Source organism: Sardina pilchardus, chromosome 9 (genome assembly GCF_963854185.1).
Source record: "Sardina pilchardus chromosome 9, fSarPil1.1, whole genome shotgun sequence".
Classification (NCBI taxonomy): domain Eukaryota; kingdom Metazoa; phylum Chordata; class Actinopteri; order Clupeiformes; family Clupeidae; genus Sardina; species Sardina pilchardus.
The window spans coordinates 18,387,080-18,410,165 of record NC_085002.1 but is presented as its reverse complement, the minus strand read 5'-3'; the positions used below and the strand labels follow the sequence as shown (position 1 = coordinate 18,410,165).

At 41.6% G+C, this 23,086-nt stretch overlaps 1 protein-coding gene across 1 annotated transcript; it reads left to right on the top strand.

Annotated features, from left to right (window-relative positions):
• The first annotated feature begins 693 nt into the window (after positions 1–693).
• nmur3 (neuromedin U receptor 3) lies at positions 694–17,476 on the top strand. Its single transcript, XM_062545018.1, has 3 exons — positions 694–812; positions 12,690–13,655; positions 16,774–17,476. Exons 2-3 carry the CDS (start codon positions 12,800–12,802, stop codon positions 17,163–17,165), a joined length of 1,248 nt encoding a protein of 415 aa, XP_062401002.1. The 5' UTR covers positions 694–812; positions 12,690–12,799; the 3' UTR covers positions 17,166–17,476.
• The last annotated feature ends 5,610 nt before the right edge of the window (positions 17,477–23,086 follow it).

Genomic DNA, 23,086 nt, shown 5'->3' with positions numbered 1-23,086 from the left:
ACAAAACAAGCACACACACACACACACACACACACACACAAACACACACTCACACAAACACACACTCTCACACAAGCAGAGACACATAAACACATGGTACGTGCACACACGCACGCACGCACGCACGCACGCGCGCGCACACACACACACACACACACACACACACACACACACACACACACACACACAGAATGTGCAGGACTGAGTGGCGGTCATATTTCGTACCTATTTGCGGTACATCTAGTTTCAGCAAAGACTAGTCAACAAAAAGTTTTCAGCAAAAAGCTGTTGCTGAAGCGCATCATCAGGGCAAATCATTCTTTTGTGTAATACTTGCCAAAGTGAACTAGATGCCAATCGACATTTTTATCGCTTATCGACAGATTATCCCCCTTCAACAGCCTTAATGTGAACGTTTTCTTGGACGTCAGCAAGAAACTTTCTCTATTTCAACACCGACCACCGCAGTGTCCAGATGCATCCAGTTGCTATGCTTTAGCAAACTGATGGATGCATGCAGCAGGTATGCGCTTGTGCTTCGTCAGTTCGTCTTCTTAACCAGCTTGGAATGAAGCAATTTGAAAACGCAACATCAGTGGTTAGCCTGTCTGCCTGCGTCACCACCCGTCTTCAAGTGGTGATATGAAAGACGCGCATCATCTTACAGGAGTAAAGATTGCTGTGTGCAGGTCATTGCATGTCTTGAAGTCGTTTACACATGGACAGACCTGAATTTGTTCGGACGTTTGGACAAGTTTGGACGTTTTGTCGGGGACTCCTCGCAAATGTGGCATAAATTTAGCCAGCACATGGTAAGTATCACTTGGCACATACATTATCTTTAAGCGATAGCGATTTGCGTTGTTTGACAGGTTTTAAAACAACATCTGTTCCAAAAACAACACATTGTTTAAAATAATATTTTCCCCCAAAAAACAAATATATTAGCCCATTATTATATATTTTTCAAAGATGTATAAAAACAGGGGGGAAAATAGTAGCCTAATTGATTTGTGGGTTAACCGGCACATCCATATGAGAGGTAGAGAAAAGATGCAGTAGCATTCTCTTGTTCCTTGCACATATGCTTGAAAGATATAACTGTCACTTCATTCATCTCAGTAGCCTATCTACTTTTTGAAAAAAGTCATTATCAACGCTGACATAACATTATCAACCAGCCGACGTCTTCTAGAATAGGTTATTACTAGTATATGAACAGATGCTTCGTGCACATCATTTTATAGCCAAGAGACTCAGGATTTGAATCGCTTCACTCACTGTTTACAGATCAGGTATGCTTAAGCTAGAATCACCGGTACATTTTCAGTTCATAACAGAACCATGTCTGGAGAGGAAATTTTCACTAGGCTTTAGGCTACTGCAGATATCGGACCCATCACCATGAATCTTATATTATTACCTTTGGTACACAAGTATTTCAAATGTGGAAAACTGCCTGTTGTTTTGTCTGTAAGGGAATATGACAAGCAGAAAATCATTATCGCTTATCATGGGTTTATCATTATATGATTTAATTCGATGTTAATGTAATAATTTGGATCTAATTTAGGATCATTATGCCTCAGCGTGAAGTTCTTATTGCTCTGTTTGCACTTCTTTAATTCACATTTCCAAGACCTATTACATGGCACTTAAATTCTGATTCACTGCCCGTATATCCATGCCTCAGGCTGGATATTTAATAATTCTGTAAATGTAACCGACCAGCCCTGTCCAAGCATCAATCAAATGCATTCGGCTCAGGGAAACTGTTTGTCTTGGAGAAACTAATCTATACGGACATGTGCGAATCAAACTTGTAGCGTATCAAGTTGTACAACTTTTGAAGCTTGTGCCTGGGGCACGTCGCAACAAGAGAAACGTGCGTGAGAGTGGCATTGAAGCCAAGTGACCGCGGAGAGAGGTGTACACATATGGGTGTACACATATGGGATGAAATGGAGAGTTATCTCTGACCCTCATCTATTCTCATCTATTCCTACTGTGCGTCAGCGTCACTGATTGCACAGAACACTTCGATAGGAAGCACCCCTCAGGTCCTAACTCTTTCAATCAGCTGTCATTGAAAAATAAGAAAAGCCTCTAAAGACTAGCGGCTAGATGTACGTTATGTGTATACGCAATGTTATATCGTGTAGGCAATGCGTTGTCTGGAATGATAAGGTACAGCTCTGTTAAATAGCTTGTTGGCAAGACCAGATTAGCATGCTGAAGCAGTAGTCCTATCTATCTAGGCTACCACAATTTGTCAGTTCCTTTGCCCTGCAGGATATGAAAAATGTTTTGGGACATGTTTTACTGAAGACAATGGGCATCTCTGCAGTCTAGTGTATATGCTTGTCTATTGTCAATTTATTACCTTGTCACGATGAAAGTGATTCAGATTTCAGTCATTGTAGGCTGATGTTTAAATTTCGGAATGAATGAATTTGCCTCACTGAGTTACAGACAGGAAATACCCTTCTAAATAACAAAATTGAGATTATATAACAGATCTATGCTGCGACATAGTTTCATCAGCTGAATACATATAATTTATCTGATCATTTTTCTATATTTAATAGGCCTACCTAACACATTCATGGTGGGAACAAAGCATGATTCATCTCAAAGCATAACGGAAAATAAAACTCGGCTCCAAATTCTACTGGTCTCTAAAAACAGTCCTCTTTAAGAAATTCATGTGAAACTTTTGGCAACACTGTTAGCAGCATGATTATCTCAGTGTTCTTGCAAAGGCTCATGGGAACACAATGAAATGGTGACACCAAGGTATCCCATGTGTTCATTTGCCTTACTGGTTCAGTAGGTGATTCACATCGATCTAACATGATTCTGTTGGATGAATTCATTGCTGTGGCAAAGTATGTCACTTCAACGTAGCCTAATAACATTGTGTTGGGAAGAAAAACATGAGTTTGTTTAATTGAATGTTTTGTGGTTAATAAATGTGACAAACCCTCTTTTCCTTTTCCCCTTAGTATATACACTTATCTTACTTGATTCAATCAGAAAAAGTGGATTACTCAATCGGAATGAGTATTTGAACACATTGAGGATGTGTTTCATTCAGAGCCAGACTTCATGCAATTATAATGTAATGTGGATTACTCAATCGGAATGAATATTTGAACACATTGAGGATGTGTTTCATTCAGAGCCAGACTTCATGCAATTATAATGTAATATGGTTTGATAAATTGGAAAGCCCTAACATTTCCTTTTTTACAGTAATATAGCTCAAAACCTTGATTACTGAAATGAAGGCCTACAGGGGTGTGAGGGATCGAGCAGTCGACACAGGGATGCCAGGATTTAGATTTCTTCAAAAAATGGTTTTATTACCAAAAAGAGTATTCGATAACAAAATGATACTTTAAATAAAGTTCTGCGCCCACAATAAGGGCATCTAAACAGAACAGAACAGAACAGAACAGACACTCTCCAATGCACCAACCTGAACACCTGACCAGAACTACCCCAATGACACAAAAGGGGAACTTAAATACAGACTGGACAGACCATTAATAATTGAAAGGGGAGCACAACAAAATCAATTATCATTTAGACATTACGAAACATTCAAAAAGATAACTACCCATTGGGCTAGCAATAAAGAAACTACGCATAAAGACATTCATGAAGAAACACACAATAAACACAAATGAGACACTACAACCAAGTACAAAAGGCTCCTCCACCCCCATGGCCAAGTCGTGAAATGGATGTGGCCACAGAGCATTTAAACCAGCGGAACCTATTGCCCCGTCTTGCCAGACAGGAAGTTCGCCCGGACTGAATATGATGACGCACACTGCTCCTGGAGTCGGCCGCACTCAAACAGAAACGTCGCAAACATAATGGTAAATGAAGACAAAGAAATGCTAACTTAGAACTAACAGAACACAATTGATTAAGATGCGTGCACTCATCTACACAATCGTGAACCATTAAATTAATCAATAAAGTAACTATGTTGCATATGGTTTGTGAGGTGTTTACTTGGTTGTCATGTAATGCTAAACATAAAGTGTGTGTAAATATGGATGCATGTAGACATTGGAAGATGTGTACGAAAGTAAGCATATAATTAAACAAACATTATAAAACTCAGTGGAAAAGGGAGAGTCAGAGTCTTCAGTGTGTGGTCGCTATTGCGACCATCACAAGGGGTTTATTTGCCTGGACGAATACCCTTAGCTATCAATATAATTTGGCAGAACCAAAAGCACCTTCATCAACTGGAAGGGCTACTGTATATGAATCTCTGTCCAGAGCTCACTGATTTGATTGTGGACAGATTCCCCCATTACTCATTCACTGGCAAATATTTGTACTTTGGCGCCAGTCCCATGTTAGTGGAAACATGATCTAGGACTTCCAAGTGGAGCTGTTCTCTGGCATCTGCCTGCCTCACATTTGGAAATCTCTCTGACAAAGTCCAAATCTAGTCTGGATTTCTAAAAGCACTGTCACTGGAGAAAGCATGTGTACATTAAGCCTCTTCTGAATATCACAGAACTTCAGATTCTCACTCTTTGACTCAAAATATGAACTAAATGCTGGTTGGGCAGATGGTCCAAACATTTCCCCCAAATAAAGCCATCATGTAGGACATTGCTTCAGTACTCTGGTGGTCAATATATCAGAACTCTTGAAGCGGTTTGAGGTTTGTCTCTTTTTTCTAAACTCACAGTAATAGTAGATAGAATAGAATAAGCATTTCTTCAAGTGATATTGAGAACTCTTTAGCAGTCGTTTTGTTGACTGGGTGACTCAACATTCTGAATATAAGGGGTATGTGTTTTTGCTCTTGATAACAGTTATTTTTATTCATATTATATTACGCAATTGTCACCTCCAAGTCCAACACACTTAGACCATTTAAAGCCATTCAACTGTCGTCTTTCCCTGTGTATGATTGCAGTACTTGGCTAAAAACTTGTCTTTTGTGATTTTTTTTATTATTTATTTAATTTTCTTTTTCCCCCCTCTAATTGGTTTGATGTCTGTGTTGTATGTCTTGACATAAAAAAATGACATAAATTCTTATTAAATAAACACTTACTTACGCACTTAAAATAGCATTCCTTCTTACACATTATATAATTGCATATATCAATCAAAATACTGTATGGCCATCTTTCTGTCTATATGAATTTGTACAGACCCTCTGAACATCCAGGTTCTAGTGCTACGTTCACCATAGCTGCTTTCAGCCGCTCTGTTGAAGAACAGGGAGTTTCTATTCAGTGTTTCAGTCAGGAAACATTTCCCTGAACAACTTGCCAGCGTGCCTACTACCTACAGTATACACATGGAACGGCAGGTTATAATCCACAATGAAAGAGGTGAAATACACCTTGGCAGCAGTTACCAGCTTCTCCCTGAGACTTTGACTGTCTGATGAAAAGGACTGGGATAAGTGAAGTGGGATAAGTGGATGCTGTAAGGGGGAACAGGAGAGAGACCGATGTGCATGCATATTCTTGAATTTCCCCTTGGGGACCAATAAAGTATCTATCTATCCACCTATCATTTAAACTGTCCCATTCTGTGTCCAGTGAACAGAGTTGCAAATACCCCAGTGTGTGTGCACTTAATTCGTCTTGTCCTGTCCATTCAACTGGTCCTAACCGCTTTGCATCTGCTACAAATTATGTTTGAGCAGCCTTAGCCTTCCTTATTATGTTGTAGTCACTAAAAGAAGTAAAAGCATAAGATATAATTATATTTTCTATGTATTACTTGTTGAACAATTTATCTAGTCTATAAATCAAATGACTAAGTTAGGCCCATGAAGAAAATGTGACAATCAAATTCGTAGACGAGTTCATTCATAGTTTTTTTTCCATATTTTATTTCAAATCTAAGCACGTCTATGAGGAGCTTGGCCTCATCATGCAGCTTTGACAGCTTGCCAGCAAGTAAATAATACTGTATGCACATGAACAAAGGACACCTGTTCAGACACCTGTTCAGAAGTCACCTCAACATGTCTTTTACAATTGTTTAACCAACCATGTTGCAAACTGTGCAGCATACAACACTGCCATTACAGTATAGTGTATTCTTATTAGACAAGGATACACTGTTGTGAATAGTGTGAAGTGAAGTGGGGTTTGTATTGTTGTCTTTTGAGCCACTCTGCCACAGTTCACTGAACTGATGGACTCTTGGTCTGGAAGAAAAGACAAAAAGTTCAGCCACACAGAAAACTGATTGGTCTTCTTAACAAGACAGAGCAATCAGGATACTCTCTTGCACGCATGTGCACTACATGAACAGCCACACATGCCCTTTCTCTCTCTCTCTCTCTCTCACTCTCTTAAATAACTTGGCAGAGTGCTATTGGCAGCAGATATGGCCATGGCTGTTATTCAGTCATAGGCACATCAGGCTGAGGCTGAGTTATTATTAATATAATGTTGTGTCTCAATACAAATCAATTCCCCATCATTACATTTACCCACTAAATGGTAGGTCACCTTCATATCCAAAATGGTAATCTTATTGCCGTTGTCATGAGTTGTCATCAATTGTAGCTTGAGAACTATTGGGTAATATAAAGGGATCAGAGAAATGTAATCATATGATTACATTATTTGAGAACAAAGGTTGCCAGACTGTAAAAGCAAAATGTATTTACTTTAAGAATGGAGGAGATCGCATGCAGAATAAAAGTGTAACCTGGATTGTGTTGAACCATTGCGGTCCAGCCCTGCACACGCCCCGGACTCGAACCTGCGAAACAGCAGCACTTCGGATTGGGAGTTGAGCGTGTTCCAGCTAAAAGCCCAGGCTACTGGCTCTCATGCCAGCAGCACTCTTGAGGCGTTTACCAATGTTCCACACGCACAGCTAAGCTAGCTGAGATCCGTTACAAAAGCACATAATATGCCCATTACACATATGTCCATTACTGTTGGCAAAAGTTACTGAGCAAAAGACCAAGGACTGATCCTGATTATCAGCACGTCTGAAAACCATCCAAAGTAGTAGTAATCCATTAGGGCATATATGGAATGGCTGCTGGTGACTTTGGAAGTAATATACAAAACATACACATGGAGGCCAAATCACTCAAAACTATCAACAAGGTGAGGCGAGCCGTGGGAAAAAAACTTTGTAGGTGTTTCACACTGAAGGACTCCAGAACATGCAATAGCACTGTGAAGAAGGTCATGGTTAGTGCTTCAGTGTGTATGTTTTGCACACTCTTGTCTGTGTGACTGTCAGGCCACTGATAAACCAGTTGATAAAACTGTGGTCCATGACTATGACGCATGTTGATATGTGGTATCGACATCACATAAAGTGCAATGGGGCAAGCAGAGTGGATAGTATATTCTTTCTCTGTCTCTCTCTCTCTATCTCTCTCTCACACACACACACACACACACACACACACACACTCTCTCTCTCTCTCTCTCTCTCTCTCTCTCTCTCACACACACACACACACACACACACACACACACACATACACACACACACACACACACACACACACACAGAGGAGATGAGCCACTTAACTCAGAGCTCAGAATTTCAATCACTGGGACCGATATACGCACCCAGACAGTGGATGCAAACAAGCTACACTCAAAAGTATCGGTTGTTTTGTGCCTTCTACGTGATCAATTAGCGATGCAGCCTTCTATTGGGTGTTTTGTCATCCACAATATGCACAAAGGTATCTGGGTTGTCATTAGACAATCTGTTGGGACCATTAGACTAACGGTGTGACAATCTTGATATTGACATGACTTTGGCCAGAGCCCTGTCAATATATTTGCTTCACTAATGCAGGGCCCAGTGTGCATAACAAAGACTACAAGTCTCCTGACTCTCCTCTTATTGCTAAGCAGTGTACTTTATCAGGGAGCATCTAAGAGTCAGCATGTTCTACTGGATCAATCTTATGGCCCAACGTCATTCTTTTACAATACTTCAGGAAAGCATGTCTTAGAGGAAAGAAAGCCAGCAGCATAACTTGTCTTTAATGGCATTATACAAGAGCTTAGCCTGAGGTGAAATAGGATAGGCCGTTTGACGTACAGCACAGTAGACGTGAGAGCAATGCTAAGTAAAATCATGCTGTGTAATGTAATGCATTGCACATCGAAGGAAAACTTTGAGAGACAAAATCCTTCCCATAGGAAGCTAGCTATCATCCATAATTTGAATGGGATAATCCTGGCAACGAGACCGATAAACAAAACCTGTTGTCTTGGATTAGATGCGTCAAATTTAGATACAACAATATTAACCAATATAATCAATATTTAATGGTAGTATTTCAAGACTTAAAATGATTCAAATATGTTAAGTCTTAGATGCATTAGGTTCACTCTACACTCATCACCAACATACATGTTTGCTTGCTGTGTTCTCCCCCCATCACCATGACACCATCTCACCTCAGTAGCCATGTTTACATGGACTCTTTCAATCCGATTAGGAAATCGAATAATTGCTCAATTGGAATACAAATTCTCATATAAACACCGCAATCGCAATACAAATTCTTGATCTGGTCAGAATTTTAAAGTGTAACTGCACTCTAAAATATGTTTTTTGAGCTGTTGATTGATTGAAATTACTCATAAATGGTGAACTACACTATTACCAGGGTTAACATTGACAAAAATTGTGTTTTCCGAGAAAAGTAACATTTCGTATGATTTTGTATTGGAGATAGCTCTCTGCGCCTTCTACAGGTTGAAACATGCCATGGCATTTTTAGACCGTGAGCCAGGGCCTCAAATTATGGAAACCGTTACCGAAAAGGTGGCAAAGGCTACCATACCTTTTCTGAAAGCTTGGAATCTCAGCTTTTCAATGATGTATGATGGCCATCTGACAAGAGTAGCTGTTTTGAGTTATGACACATAATGTAGACTAAGGTTAAAGAAATAATGTGTATAAATCAAGCAGAACACTGGAATATTTTATTTTGTATGTTTGGTATCATTTTAAAGGGGAGACTCTGAGCTTTCATTTAAATCCTTTCGTGAACATTTTGGATAAGTACAGCCAACCCTGGAGCTCTTCAAACCTTTAATCACACACATTTCCCTATCATTTTTTGTCTTTTAATCCTGTGGCACCTGGGAGCATCAGAGAAACAAAATCCAAACACTGAAATACTGACATGACCCTAAGGATTCAGGAAATGTATCATTTACCCATATTATCTGATTTGGAGGGGGTGATTTACAGTCTTGTCAAAGACATAAACAGTAGTGTACTATTACCCTAGGCTAATTTGTTGATATGTTGAGTTGAAAGTCTGAGGTAAATATATTTTAAATAATAATTATTGATACAGATCATTTTGAAAAAGTTGTTGTTCAGCATTCTCAGCATTTTTAGATAGTTAAAAAGGTCCTTAATACATATCCACCACATATCATTTATATCAGGTCCCCACTTTCTTGGAATTTATATTTAAAAATGAATGCCTTGTTCTCAGGCAAGAAAATACACGTATACACAGGCTGCGATACTGTAAGTGCATTTGCAGGCCATGGTAAAGTGTCAGCCCGAAAACTTCTGTGAGACCTTTCAGAAGGTTGGGGCAGACTGGGCAATGACACCCGCGTTGTATGCAGCCTTAAAGGAGTTCACATGTCAAATGTACAGCTCCAAGTCCAGAATCACCAACATCAATGAAATGAAGTATGCACTTTTTTTGTGCAAAGAAAGGCGTAGAATCCTGGCAGTTAACTCCATGCTCGGATTCTCTCAGGAAGCACGGTCTCAGAGCTAACTATCAAGGTGCTATCTGGAGAAGATGCCTCGAGAACAACCCTGAAGTTCCTTCCCCAGTTGAGCATGGGTGGTCTAGACTGGACCAAGATGGTGACTTGCAGCTCTCCATAGACTAGTTCAATGTCTCCATTGGTCCACAAGCAGTACTTGAGTTTCTGTCCTGCTCATGCAAGAGGGACTGTGTCACTCCTCATGTCAGTGTGTTGCACTGTATAACAACTTTTTGAAAATGATCTGTATCAATAATTATTATTTCAAATATATTTACCTCAGACTTTCAACTCGACATATCAACAAATTAACCTTAAAGGGATAGTTCGGGTTTTAAGACACGAAGTTATATGGGTTCCCCGTCAGCAACGTTGTGCATCAGCACTGACTTACCCCGCAACAGCGTCCTGTGAGCCGAGATCCAGCCGGTTTTTGATGCTGAAGAAAGTAGTCCGGCAAGTTTCTGGGGTCACGAAAGTAAAGTGTTTTTCTTCTCAAAACCATATGCGTTCAAAAGAGTGATATATTTGCACCACAAAAACGTTGTCCAGGAAAAATTCAAACCTCGTTATCACTTACTTATTTTTCGCGATTCCTATCACTGCGCGCTACTGACAGCTGGACAACGTTTTTGTGGTGCAAATATATCACTCTGTTGAACGCATATGGTTTTGAGAAGAAAAACACTTTACTTTCGTGACCCCAGAAACTTGCTGAAGAAAATAGTCCGGCATCAAAAACGATCAAAAACCGGCTGGATCTCGGCTCACAGGACGCTGTCGGGGGTTAAGTCAGTGCTGATGCACAACGTTGCTGACAGGGAACCCATATAACTTCGTGTCTTAAAACCCGAACTATCCCTTTAAGGGTAATAGTACACTACTGTTTATGTCTTTGAAAAAACGCCATGTCTGATATAAGACGGAAAATCATCCCCTCCAAATCAGATAATATGGGTAAATGATACATTTTCTGAATCCTTAGGGTCATGCCAGTATTTCAGTGTTTGGATTTTGTTTCTCTGATGCTCCCAGGTGCCACAGGATTAAAAGACAAAAGATGGCAGGGAAATGGCATGAAAATGTGTGTGATTAAAGGTTTGAAGAGCTCCAAGGTTGGCTGTACTTATCCAAAATGTTCACAAAAGGATTTAAATGAAAGCTCAGAGTCTCCCCTTTAAAATGATACCAAACATAACAAAATAAAATATTTCAGTGTTCTGCTTGATTTATACGCATTATTTCTTCAACCTTAGTTTACATTATGCGTCATAACTCAAAACAGCTACTCTTGTCAGATGGCCATCATACATCATTGAAAAGCTGAGATTCCAGAATTTCAGAAAAGGTATGGTAGCCTTTGCCACCTTTTCGGTAACGACCAACCCCTCTGGCTCACGGACTATTTGGTCCAAAATGCTATTGGAATGCTGACGTAGTCCTGCACTTCTCTGGCGAATCTATGTCACCGGGTCGTTACAAATTAGGAATGAAACGCCCCAACACCTGCTCCCCTGATTAGCCTACCTGTGATAAGCCATGTCTGCAGCACTCATTCCCATATTGGCATGAAATCACCATAGTTGATTGGCTGCAGCAGTGCTGCACTCCCTTCCAAATTTCAGAACGTCCCGCCCATTTTGAAAGTCTTTTTCAGAAATGTGAAGTGGGTGGAGTTATGTGCAGTTACACTTTAATCAGAATGAGAGAGGTGGTGCGCTCCATTTCTATTCCGATTGAACAGCCATATGCGGTCAATCACATTTTCTGTTGTATCTTCTACAGGCACCTGACCAGAGTAAAGCGTACCCTATGTAAACTGACGGCAAAATATTTTTTTCTATCAGAATAGTTTGCCAAAAAACTGCCCATGCAAACATGACTAGTGAGTCCTTGTTGCTGCTGCAAGGCCCATTTCCACAGTGTTGTTTTTCAAAACAAGCAATTTAATAAAAGTGAATTCAAGGCTTAGGTAATTACTCCTGGGTATGACTTGGAAGTAGAACATTTTGGCAGGGCTAACTTGTCCCCCTCACCTTTCTCTCTGATACTTTGCTGACAGGACTCAGTGGATGCGTATCAAATCGAATCTAATTAGTTGTGTCCCCAAAGCACCCCTCAATGCACCCACCAAACACAGCATTCACTGACTCACTGACTCACTTACTCTCTCACTCACTATTAGAATCTAATCGTGAATCACTCAATAAAGAATGCAATCAATCAATGCAGAGCAAATGGGTGTGTGTGACACTGAAACTGCTTTGGAACAAAGTCAGATGGAGGTACAGTATGATGTTCCTCTTCCTACTGCAAATTATATGAATCAATGAATAGGCCTAATCGCACTTACCACAATTACCACATGCTATTACAGTACAAGGCTCAGAGACAGAGTGCGTCAGAATGTTCCATTACCATGAATGGGCCTTCCCAACATTAGGAGGGCTGTTAAGTCCATATAAAGCTGCTTCAAAGTATAATGACCTCTGTCAATGGCAATGAATTTTGTGCTTTTGATTCATGTCTTTCTTTCATATCATTTCGTGAGAGGTCCGTTTGCTTATAGCAGTGGAATTTCATTGAAAGTCAGCTAGCAAGAGGTTGCCATGCAACACCTGAAACTGTCAAGTTCTCTCTGCGTGGCAAGCTATTTATTTTGTCTGCGGAAGCCAGAAGCCACAAGTCATTTTTAAAGACACATTGTGCTAAGTTTCTTATTTCATTTTGGGAAGTAGCTGGATACTACTGTACACAGGATTATGTATTGTCTGCTGGACAATACATTACCCCCTGCTTGCAGTATTATCATTAGTGGTAATGTTCTAAGTAAGGAGTATGCTGCACTTTGTGCGTGAAAAATGCACAATATAAATAAACATTTACTTACTTTCTTAGGCACCCCACACTCTGTAAGACAAGCCCATTGTGTCCCAGAATGCACTGCTGACGGCTCCCAGCATTCCATCGCCCCGCATTCACCCGGTCTGCCTTCAACCCAGAGCACTATGGATTTCCTTCTGAACATGTCAGGACTCAACAGCAGTCTTTGCAGCAACACCTCGGAGAACAACAGCACGCTCGACTCTCCCCGATACCTGGAGGAGATCATGTTCCACTTTCTGGGGCCGCGGAGGTCGCCGTGCTTCCTGCCCGTAGCCCTCACCTACCTGCTAATCTTCATCGTGGGCGTCGGGGGCAACCTGCTCACCTGCACGGTGATCGCCAAGCACCGCAAGATGCGCACGCCCACCAACATGTACCTGTTCAGCCTGGCGGTGTCGGACCTGCTGGTGCTGGTCATCGGCATGCCGCTGGAGACGTACGAGCTGTGGCAGAACTACCCGTTCGCCTTTGGCGAGGGCGGCTGCCTCTTCCGCGTGTTCCTCTTCGAGACGGTCTGCTTCGCCTCGGTGCTCAACGTGACGGCGCTGAGCGTGGAGCGCTACGTGGCGGTGGTGCACCCGCTGCGGACCCGCTACGCCGTCACCACGCGCCACGTGCTGCGGGTCATCGCGGTGGTGTGGCTGGCCGCCCTGCTCTGCGCCCTGCCCAACACCCTGCTGCACGGCATCGCCTACGTGGAGTGGCGCGGCACGCCCATCCCGCAGTCGGCCACCTGCCAGATGGTCAAGCCCCTCTGGATCTACAACCTGGTCATCCAGGTGACCACCATCTCCTTCTACTTCATCCCCATGACGGTGATCAGCGTGCTGTACATGGTGATCGGCGTGCGGCTCGGCCAGGAGCAGAGGTCGCGGGGGAGCGGCGGCGGCGGTGAGTCGGGGAAGAGTGGCGACTCCGATGTCACCTGGACCATCCACGTGGAGGGAGGGAGGAGGCGGCAGGTCACTAAGATGCTCTGTAAGTTATCCGCTCTCTCTCTCTCTCTCTTTCTCATTCTCTCTCTCTCACTCTCTCTCGCTCTCTTTCTCTCTCTCTTTCTATTTTTTTCTCTGTCTTTCTGTTGCCATCCAGGATATGATACATCTTCACCATACCTAGAGATTGGCTTGGTTTTTTTTTCAGTTCAGCCTATTAGCTGTTTTGATTTGCATTGAGCCCAATGAGCATCAAACAACAGGCTAAAAAACACCATATTGTGTATTGTGTTTTACATTTGTACTTGACTAAGGTGGACAAAAGGAGACACATATTATGCTGTATCCAAACAAGAAAACAGGGAAAAGGAGGGCATCATTAAAGGAACACTTAACCGTTTTTTTTTTATATTAAACGTTATTCCCTTAACTAAGACAAGTTGATACATACCTCTCACATTTCAGTGCGTGTACTCACTGGCTTTGGCGCGTGGCGCTACTTTGATAGCACTTACAGTAGTTAGCCCAGTTCATTCATCAGGATCCAAACAGAGATGTAGTTTGAAGCGTCCAAACACCTCTATGTTACAGTTACACGAGTAGTCACACGACCAAGTATGGTGAGACAAAATGAAACGTGGTGCATTTCTAAGCATTTAAGAGGGATAACTATATTGTGTGGTGGAATAACACTTGGCAGCACTTAGACTCGGCACAGTAATATCCTCCCTCCAAAGTGAAACTGAAAGTGCAAGAGTGAAGATATTACTGCGCCGAGTCGAAGTGCTCCCAAGTGTTATTCCGCCACACAACATAGTCATCCCTCTTAGAAATGCACCACGTTGTGGAGGTGAGAAACAGTAAGCTCAAAGTGTCAGTTGGAATATTGTTGATGGACAAAACAACATTGATTTCTCATGAGTCCCATGCTTTGGACAGGACTTTACAAGAAGAAAGTTTAAAGAAGAAGGTTGAATGCACCAGACCCAAAAATCCATCCATAATCATGACAGTTTGAAAGCCAACATTATGTGGCTTTGTAGAAATGACTTTGATGGCTGACTTAACAATATTAACGAATGACCACACTCAATTCATCACTGACACTTAGTATGGACAAGCTCTAACAGTGTTGAAATGAATGAGTGTCCTAGTAATTGTCTTTGAGCCAAGCACTGGTTCTCTAGAGATGCGATAATCAATATGGATATGACAGCACAGCACATGATGTCTCGTAGGCAATTATTTTCGATTAGCCTCATACATTTGTTTTAGATTAGATTGTTCGATCATTGCTGAATGTGGTGCTTCCTTTACTCTGACTAATTTTGATGCGTTTGCTATGCTGGAGATAAACTCTGACAAGGTCGGTAGGACCTTCCAGGTTGTTTGGGGTGTTCTTTTGTTTTCGAGGTGGAATTATAGCCATGAATACTGATTGACCACTGACTGGACCTGCAATCACTTATTTTACTATATATTTTTAATTAATTAACACAACTTTGTAGAAATTTGTTTTCACTTTGACATTGAAGAGGGTAATTTTGTAAATTATCGTAAAAAAGGGCAAATTAAATGAATCAAGATTACATTTATAAATGCAATAAAAAGGGGGGTTAATGAGGTCAGTGTGTGCCTTAGCATAATATAGCGGGAAAAAAAGAAAGGATAATGAAAGCAATGAAATGAAAATGATTAAAAACACAGCAGAGTCTGTTAAGATTGCTGATTCTATCTTAGATGGGGGAAAACATCATGGTGCAGTCATTTCTAGTGGCTCAGAACATCACTCTGACAGCCATTTTATTGACCATACAGAATATTCAGAATTAAGCCATCAATTACACTGTTATGCTTCTCAGATTTAGGGTGGGTTGCACCAACGTGGTTTAACTTTTAAACTGGATTAAATCATGGTTTACTGACTAATTATGTTGCACCAACCTTAAACCTAGTTTAAATTCAGTTTAAATTAAACTCAGGTTAAATTTAAACTCCAGGTAATCCCAGTCTTTTGCAAAATGTCACATTCTTGGGAGTACCTCTGATAGAAAACAGACAGACAACACACATTTATTTTCTCTTTGAGTTTCTTTTCTTTTTTTTGAGTTTTAAAAAATCTTTTTTGAGTTTTGACGGTGGGTATTTTTTATGTGGGGAAGCTCGCCATATGCTATCAATAAGGGCGAGAATCATTTTCCCCAGAGGGCCCCTCGTTTTTTCTGTGTGAGCTGCAGCATCAACCTCCGTCTGCTGTACTTCTGTGTGAAGGTGCCATTCATCATTTGCTGCATCTTGGAAAATGGTCATGACTGCAACAGAACAGGATCAGCTCAATCTGCAGTTACCACTGAAAGTCTCTGCTCTGCTGAGAAGCAAAGCACTTTGGCACTGCCATAATGTCTTCACTTAGCTCAATCTAATTGGATGTTTCATCATTACTGAAACAGGAGGATAGGGGTAGGTATAGTAATGTCTGCAGTATATTGCTCCTTAGATGGCTGAGCAGTTGTTACCATTGAAACACTAAGCCTCAAATTGTTCAAATCATTGTGCTGGACGGGTCATCTGGCATCGGGCTGATGCACTTTTGGGCAGTGTTCAAATTACACCGTGAGCTTCAAGGGGTATTACAATTTCGACTGGTGATGTCACTCTATTATATGCATTTCCGTTTTTTTGTCCCAGTCCAGCCCTGGTTCAAATGTACAACCAAAGCAACAGTAGGTTAAGATGAAGTTATTGAGAATAAGCTCAGCAATAGGCTACTTTGGTTGAAGTCAACATGGCGCTAGTGTCATTCAGAGAGCACAAAGCTGCCTTTTATTGCATGCAAAGGGGCAAAGAAAGAGTGAGAGAATAAATATCAGTCAGAGTGCGATGTTTATTAGTTTGTTTGTTTGTTTGTTTGCTGCTATCTCTTGGTTGATTAGACTTTATCTATGTCTCTATGTCCATTTCCCAAACGCATTACCCCACCATCTGCCCTCTTGCCCTGTTTGATTGGTATTTTATTCTTTATCTTTCTATGACCCTTACGTCCTTCTCCTTGTTTCCAATCTCTATACCATCTGTGCCCCTATCTCTTTTCATTTACATCCCCCCTTCCTGCTCTCTCTCTCTCTCTCTCTCTCTCCTCTCTCTCCTCCTTTCCTCTCTAGCTGTGGTGGTGGTGGTGTTTGCCATCTGCTGGGCCCCCTTCCACATCGACCGGCTTCTGTGGAGCTTCACCACGCACTGGACGGACTACATGCACGGCCTCTACGAGTACGTGCACATCCTGTCGGGCGTGCTCTTCTACCTGAGCTCGGCCGTCAACCCCATCATCTACAACATGCTCTCCAGCCGCTTCCGCGAGCGTTTCCGCGAGCTCGTCTGCCACCAGGGCCGCAGCGCGTCGTCTGCCGCCTCGCACAACTCGCCGCCCTTCTCCAAGGTCCTCAAGAGCGCGTCCTGCTCCACGCACGTGTCCAGCAGCGGACGCCGGTGCCGAGCCCGCGACACGGCCTCCACCAGCGGCTGGGAGCACGAGGACGAGACCACCTTCATGTGACGGACATGTGACTGTGGAGACCACCTTCATGTGAAAGACTCCTGACTGGAGACCACCTTCATGTGAAGGACATGTGACTGTGGAGACCACCTTCATGTGAAGGACTGACTGTGGAGAACGCGCTCATGTGAAGGACTCTTGACTGTGGAAACATGCTCATGTGAAGGACATGTGACCGTGGAAACCACCTTCATGTGAAAGACTCCTGACTGGAGACCACCTTCATGTGAAGGACTCCTGACCGTGGAAACCACCTTCATGTGAAAGACTCCTGATTGGAGATCACCTTCATGTGAAGGACAGTCCTGACTGTGGAGATCACCTTCATGTGAAGGACTCCTGACTGTGGAGACCACCTTCATGTGAAGGACATGTGACTGTGGAGACCACCTTCATGTGAAAGACTCCTGACTGGAGATCACCTTCATGTGAAGGACAGTCCTGACTGTGGAGACCACCTTCATGTGAAAGACTCCTGAATGGAGATCACCTTCATGTGAAGGACTCCTGACTGGAGATCACCTTCATGTGAAGGACAGTCCTGACTGGAGACCACTTTCATGTGAAGGACATGTGACTGTGGAGATCACCTTCATGTGAAGGACTCCTGACTGGGGAGACCACCTTCATATGAGTGTGGAGATCACCTTCATGTGAAAGATTCATGACTGTGGAGACCCCGTTCCTTTGAAGGACCCATGACTGTGAATGAAGATGATCTCCATTAGCTTGATTGGTTGATCCTCGCCCTCAGATAATGGATGAAGGTGTTCAAGCCTTTTTTTACCTGCAGCACACTGCAGTTGCTAGAACCAGCTGTATATCTGCTTCACGTTGTACCTTGGATAAACTAAACATAGCTGAAACCTGTGCCATCGATTCGTGACATGCTGCCTTGAAAGCAAAACAAACCATTTGTATGCTAATACAGTTTTGCAGTAATTGAACTGTAAATTGTACTGGTTTTAAGCGTGGGTGTTTGGGAACTGTTTCTACCATAAGTTTACTCACTGCTTTGTAAATGATGTCCTTGGGGCAAGCCAATTAGATTAATTGGAGGTAGTTTGTAGACTTTGTGTCAGGTCTTTGTGTGCAAAGTCATTCATTACAACTGACCTCAGGCTGGTGATCCCCTTATTGGATACCCTACTGCATGTCGCACTCATAAAATCCCCTTTTGTGATTGGAGTTGGTATCCGTGCGAGAGCTTCAAAGCTGGACTTTGGACACGCAGATTTCAGGTCAAATGAAAAATGAATGTTGAACCAAACACATGATTGTACTGTAGATACGGGTTGAATGTTTAATGAAATGTGTGGAGTGCAATCATCTGATTATTTCAGAGAGAATGTATTGTGTAATAATGTAGCATTATTTGTCAGATGATGTATTTATTTTCCCCACTGTATTTGTAATATAATGGCTTGACGTCGATCTGCTCATCATGTGGATGTGCTACATGTTTCATAGGCAGTGTAAGTTATGTCAGCTTTATTGTATTTTTGGACGTGTCGATGACTCAGTAAATGTTTTGTACACCATGATAAGCTGTAAGAAGTCTGTATTATTAAAACTGCACAAACGTTTTAAAAGACAGTAAAAAAAAACCCGGCAGAACTTGCACTTGCTCATCATTTCATTCAAATGCTAATGATCAATGAACTTTCTTTTCTAAGCAACTTTTCAATCTTTCTCCTGTTTTCTGTGAGGAGCAGTGGAAGAGCTTTTGTTCATTTTGTCAGCCTCATGTGGGCTCTGAGAAGACAAACCTGTTTGGCATTTTTACCCGGAGGGTGATGAGATTTGACACCTACAGTTATGAGATGATGGGCTTGGATGACTAGATGTCGTATGCCCCCCCCTCCCCCATGTCTATAGCTTCCCTTGCATCCCACAAAGGGAGAGTAATTGCTTCCATTGGGAGCGAAGGCATCCAACCAATTTAATCAATTCTATAAATCTCTACCTCTATATCTCTGTTTATGAGGATGTTTCATGTTTGTTTGTGGCCTGGTTATCGGTGCCTGGTGTGTGTGTGTGTGTGTGTGTGTGTGTGTGTGTGTGTGTGTGTGTGTGTGTGTGTGTGTGTGTGTGTGTGTGTGTGTGTGTATGTGTGTGTGTGTATGTGTGTGTGTGTATGTGTATGTGTGTGTGTGTGTGTGTGCGTGTGCGTGTGCGTGTGCGTGTGCGTGTGCGTGTGCGTGTGCGTGCACACGTGCTAAAATGTCTCTGTGCATATACTCTAAGTGGGAGGTGAAAAGACAGAGAGGTAAAAGGAACACCCTGGGGCTGGTCACAGTTGTGCTCTCTCCCTTAATGAGAAAAAACATTACGAGGCTCAGTTTGACACTTGTAGAGAGCAATCAAAATGTGTGTGTGTGTGTGTGTGTGTGTGTGTGTGTGTGTGTACAGTATGTACAGTATGCATATAAGTGAGTAGATGTGTGCAAATGGAGTGGGTTAATTTGGGCGATTGTGATTTTGTGCTTTTGTGTGTGTGTGTGTGTGTGTGTGTTTGTATGTGTCTTTGTAAATGTGCTTTTGCACATGCTTGTGTGTTTGTAGACATGGCAGTACTTTTGCCGATGCATACTGGCAGGCAGACATCCACAGTTAATCCATTCTGTATTGATTTCACATGGGAGATTTTGTGCTTTTGTGTGTGTGTGTGTGTGTGTGTGTGTTTGTATGTGTCTTTGTAAATGTGCTTTTGCACATGCTTGTGTGTTTGTAGACATGGCAGTACTTTTGCCGATGCATACTGGCAGGCAGACATCCACAGTTAATCCATTCTGTATTGATTTCACATGGGAGATGAAGCATCCTTTGATGACTTTACAGGCACATCTCACCCAGAATGACAGAGAGTCTAAATGAAGAAGCCACGCCTGATTTCATCACCTCTTTGACTATGTGCGTCAGAATTTTGAGCACGGGAATTATGTTGGCATGCTATTACTTGACCTGCAAAAAGCATTTGATACTGTGAACCACAGTATTTTGATTTCTAAATTACAGTGTATGGGTTTTAGCAACTCAGCTCTCACATGGTTTACTTCCTATCTTACAGATAGGACTCAAGTCTGTGATGTGGAGGGGACCTTCTCTGATCCTCAGAGTATAACATGTGGGGTGCCCCAAGGTTCGATCCTGGGGCCCCTGTTATTTTTAGTATACATAAATGACTTATCATCTGCGGTACAGTGCAAGCTGCTTTTATATGCTGATGATTCTGCTTTACTTGTCCCAGGGAGTAATGTAAAAGACATAGAACATACTCTTGGCATAGAGCTTGAGTCGGTCAATCAGTGGCTAGTAGACAATAAGCTCTCTATGCATCTGGGCAAGACTGAGTCAATCTTGTTTGGTACAAAAAGTAAGTTGGCGAAATCAAATACCTTAAAGGTGCTGTGTGATGGGTCTGAAATTGTATCTAAAACAAGGGTCACTTATTTGGGTTTAACATTGGATCAACCACTCTTAGGTGAATCCATTGCAGCCAAGGTTTTAGCCAAATGTGCCTGTAAGTTGAAGTTTTTATATCGTAAGACAAAGTTTCTTGATTTTCAAGTTAAGAAGCTATTGGCATTAACGTTGATTCAATGTCATGTGGATTTTGCGTGCTCTGCATGGTTCTCAGGGTTGTCAGTAAAACTTAAAAACAAATTCCAGGTGCTACAAAACAATGTCATTCGGTACCTGTTAAATGCACCCCCCCGTACCCATATAGGTAGAGAGGAGTTTATGAGAGCTGGTCTACTACCTGTTCATCTAAGAGTGGAACAACTTAAGTTGAACCATATGTTTAACATTGTCAATGGTCATGCCCCGTCATACTTATGCTCTAATATTAACATGGTCCACACACAGCACAATCATAACACCAGAGTCAGCATACGCTCCTGCACAGTTCCTAGAGCTAATAATGCAATAAAAAAAATCATTCTTTTACACAGGTATCATAGCATGGAACAAATTACCTACTGCCACAAGGCTCCTATCTTCACAAAGGATTTTTAAAAGACAGGTCAAACAGTTTTTATGGAATAATGTTAATAGTTGATGATATTTTGGATATTTTATGTTTCTTATAGCATATTTGTTTTCTTTTATTCTTGTTTTGTTTTTTATGGGATGTCCTTTCTGTATGTCTTTTAGCCTTTTAGAGTGTGCGTTATATTGTCTATATGTCCTGTCTATCTGTCTGCTTTGTTGTGGCTTAACACCAAGGACCATGCTGGAAATAAGTATTGTACTTTTGCATGTCATCCTTTGGATTTGTCTTGTCTTACTTTGTCTTAATCCAAAAATAAATCAAATCAAATCAAAATGGTGGCTGCGTTTGCTCAAAACAGATTACCTTGTAAATATGTTTATGTTGCTTATTTTAAATCTAATCTATTGATAATTAGCAATACATAAAGCATACGGTAAGGGCCTCGTTAATCTCACCCACATTAGCATAGGACGTCAATCTGTGACATCAATCATGAATCAATCATGAATCATCAATCATGAATCCTTAACTTCACTCAAAGTGCAACAAACCGCTCCTGCTGCAGCCTATAATATAACTTGATTCACTAGCAAGATGGCGAGCGCGATTGCCAAGTGATGCTAATTGTCGAGTGATGGTTTTATCGATGGTTTAAGTGTTGCCGAATGAAACATGATATGTTGCATGATATGAAGCCAAGCTAAGGTAATACCTGATTGGGAAGCACCCTGAGCATAATGACAAAAGAAGGGAATACAGACACCAGAAAGCATGGGTGTTGAACCTGGCCACAACTTCAGAGAAAGCAAAGAAGGCTTCCTATTTGGTTGGTCAAAACACTACACAGAACTATTCTATTTATCTTACAGGTGCCTTGAATAGTTTGAAAAGTTTCATGACCATGGCAAACTCTAATCCCTTGTAAAGGGTTCCTGGTCCTAAAATTAACCAAACAAGGACATTATAAACCAAACAATTAGGCCTAGTGCCAATTTAAGAAAGGTAACATAACTCTTAAGTGAGCCTGTGAACCTGATCCTACAGCATTTATCAACAGATTAAAAACTAAACACACTGTTTTCAGTGGAAGACAAGCATTGGTATCAAAATCACCTGTGCATGGTCTAGACAGCAATTTGTATTAGTTTATTCTTTTCAGCAGAGGCATGTTACATTTGCACAGGGTGTGTTTGGGGGTATAGTGTAATTGGTCGTTGATGCACTGGTCAGAGATGAGTACATTTGCTCTCCTGAATCAGGAAGATTCAGGAGGACATCAGTCAGCTCTACACAGGAATCGGACAACACACAAGGCTCTGTGCCAAAATGGTCCTGCAGACGGTACCACAGGCATCAATTCAATGCACTGATTCAACTGGCCCTTATCAAAGCGCTACAAAGGAGTGAGATCAAGGGACCAAAGGAGGCATTTTCCAGTGTAGATACGGGGCATTAAATGTACATGATTCATCCACAGTGTTTAGAACTAAATAAAACAAACAAATAAACAAATAAATAACGCATTATCAATCTGAAAAAAAAAATAATGAATGGTTCTTTTGTTTTATGACAGACATAAAAACCACAGCAACAACAAAAACATCAACAGAAATCAATGAATAGCAAGGAGAGTTGTATTGATTGTTTTTTAAATGTTCCACTTGCCCCTTAAATCCCATGTTCTCGTGATGGGTGTTTGGGTGATGGGAGTTTTATGTGTTTCCCAGCAGCACCTTTTACCATAATTATACCTCAAGGACACAGATGAAACATGGCAGTGTTTGTCATGAATAACAGAGAGAATCTGTCATGATATGATATAGGTGAGGGACTTTTTTAATGTTCTGGTCTGGTAGTGCATGACGCTGTAAGACACTAAGAGAAAAAAACATATCCAGACGGGTTGACACAGGAACGACATGAA

What these genes read in the sequence shown, in the direction of transcription:
- nmur3 (XM_062545018.1), top strand. Translation starts at nt 12,800, where the DNA reads ATGGATTTCCTTCTGAACATGTCAGGACTCAACAGCAGTCTTTGCAGC. An exon ending in GCAGGTCACTAAGATGCTCT is followed by an intron (nt 13,656 to 16,773) that starts GTAAGTTATCCG and finishes TTTCCTCTCTAG; the next exon opens with CTGTGGTGGTGGTGGTGTTT.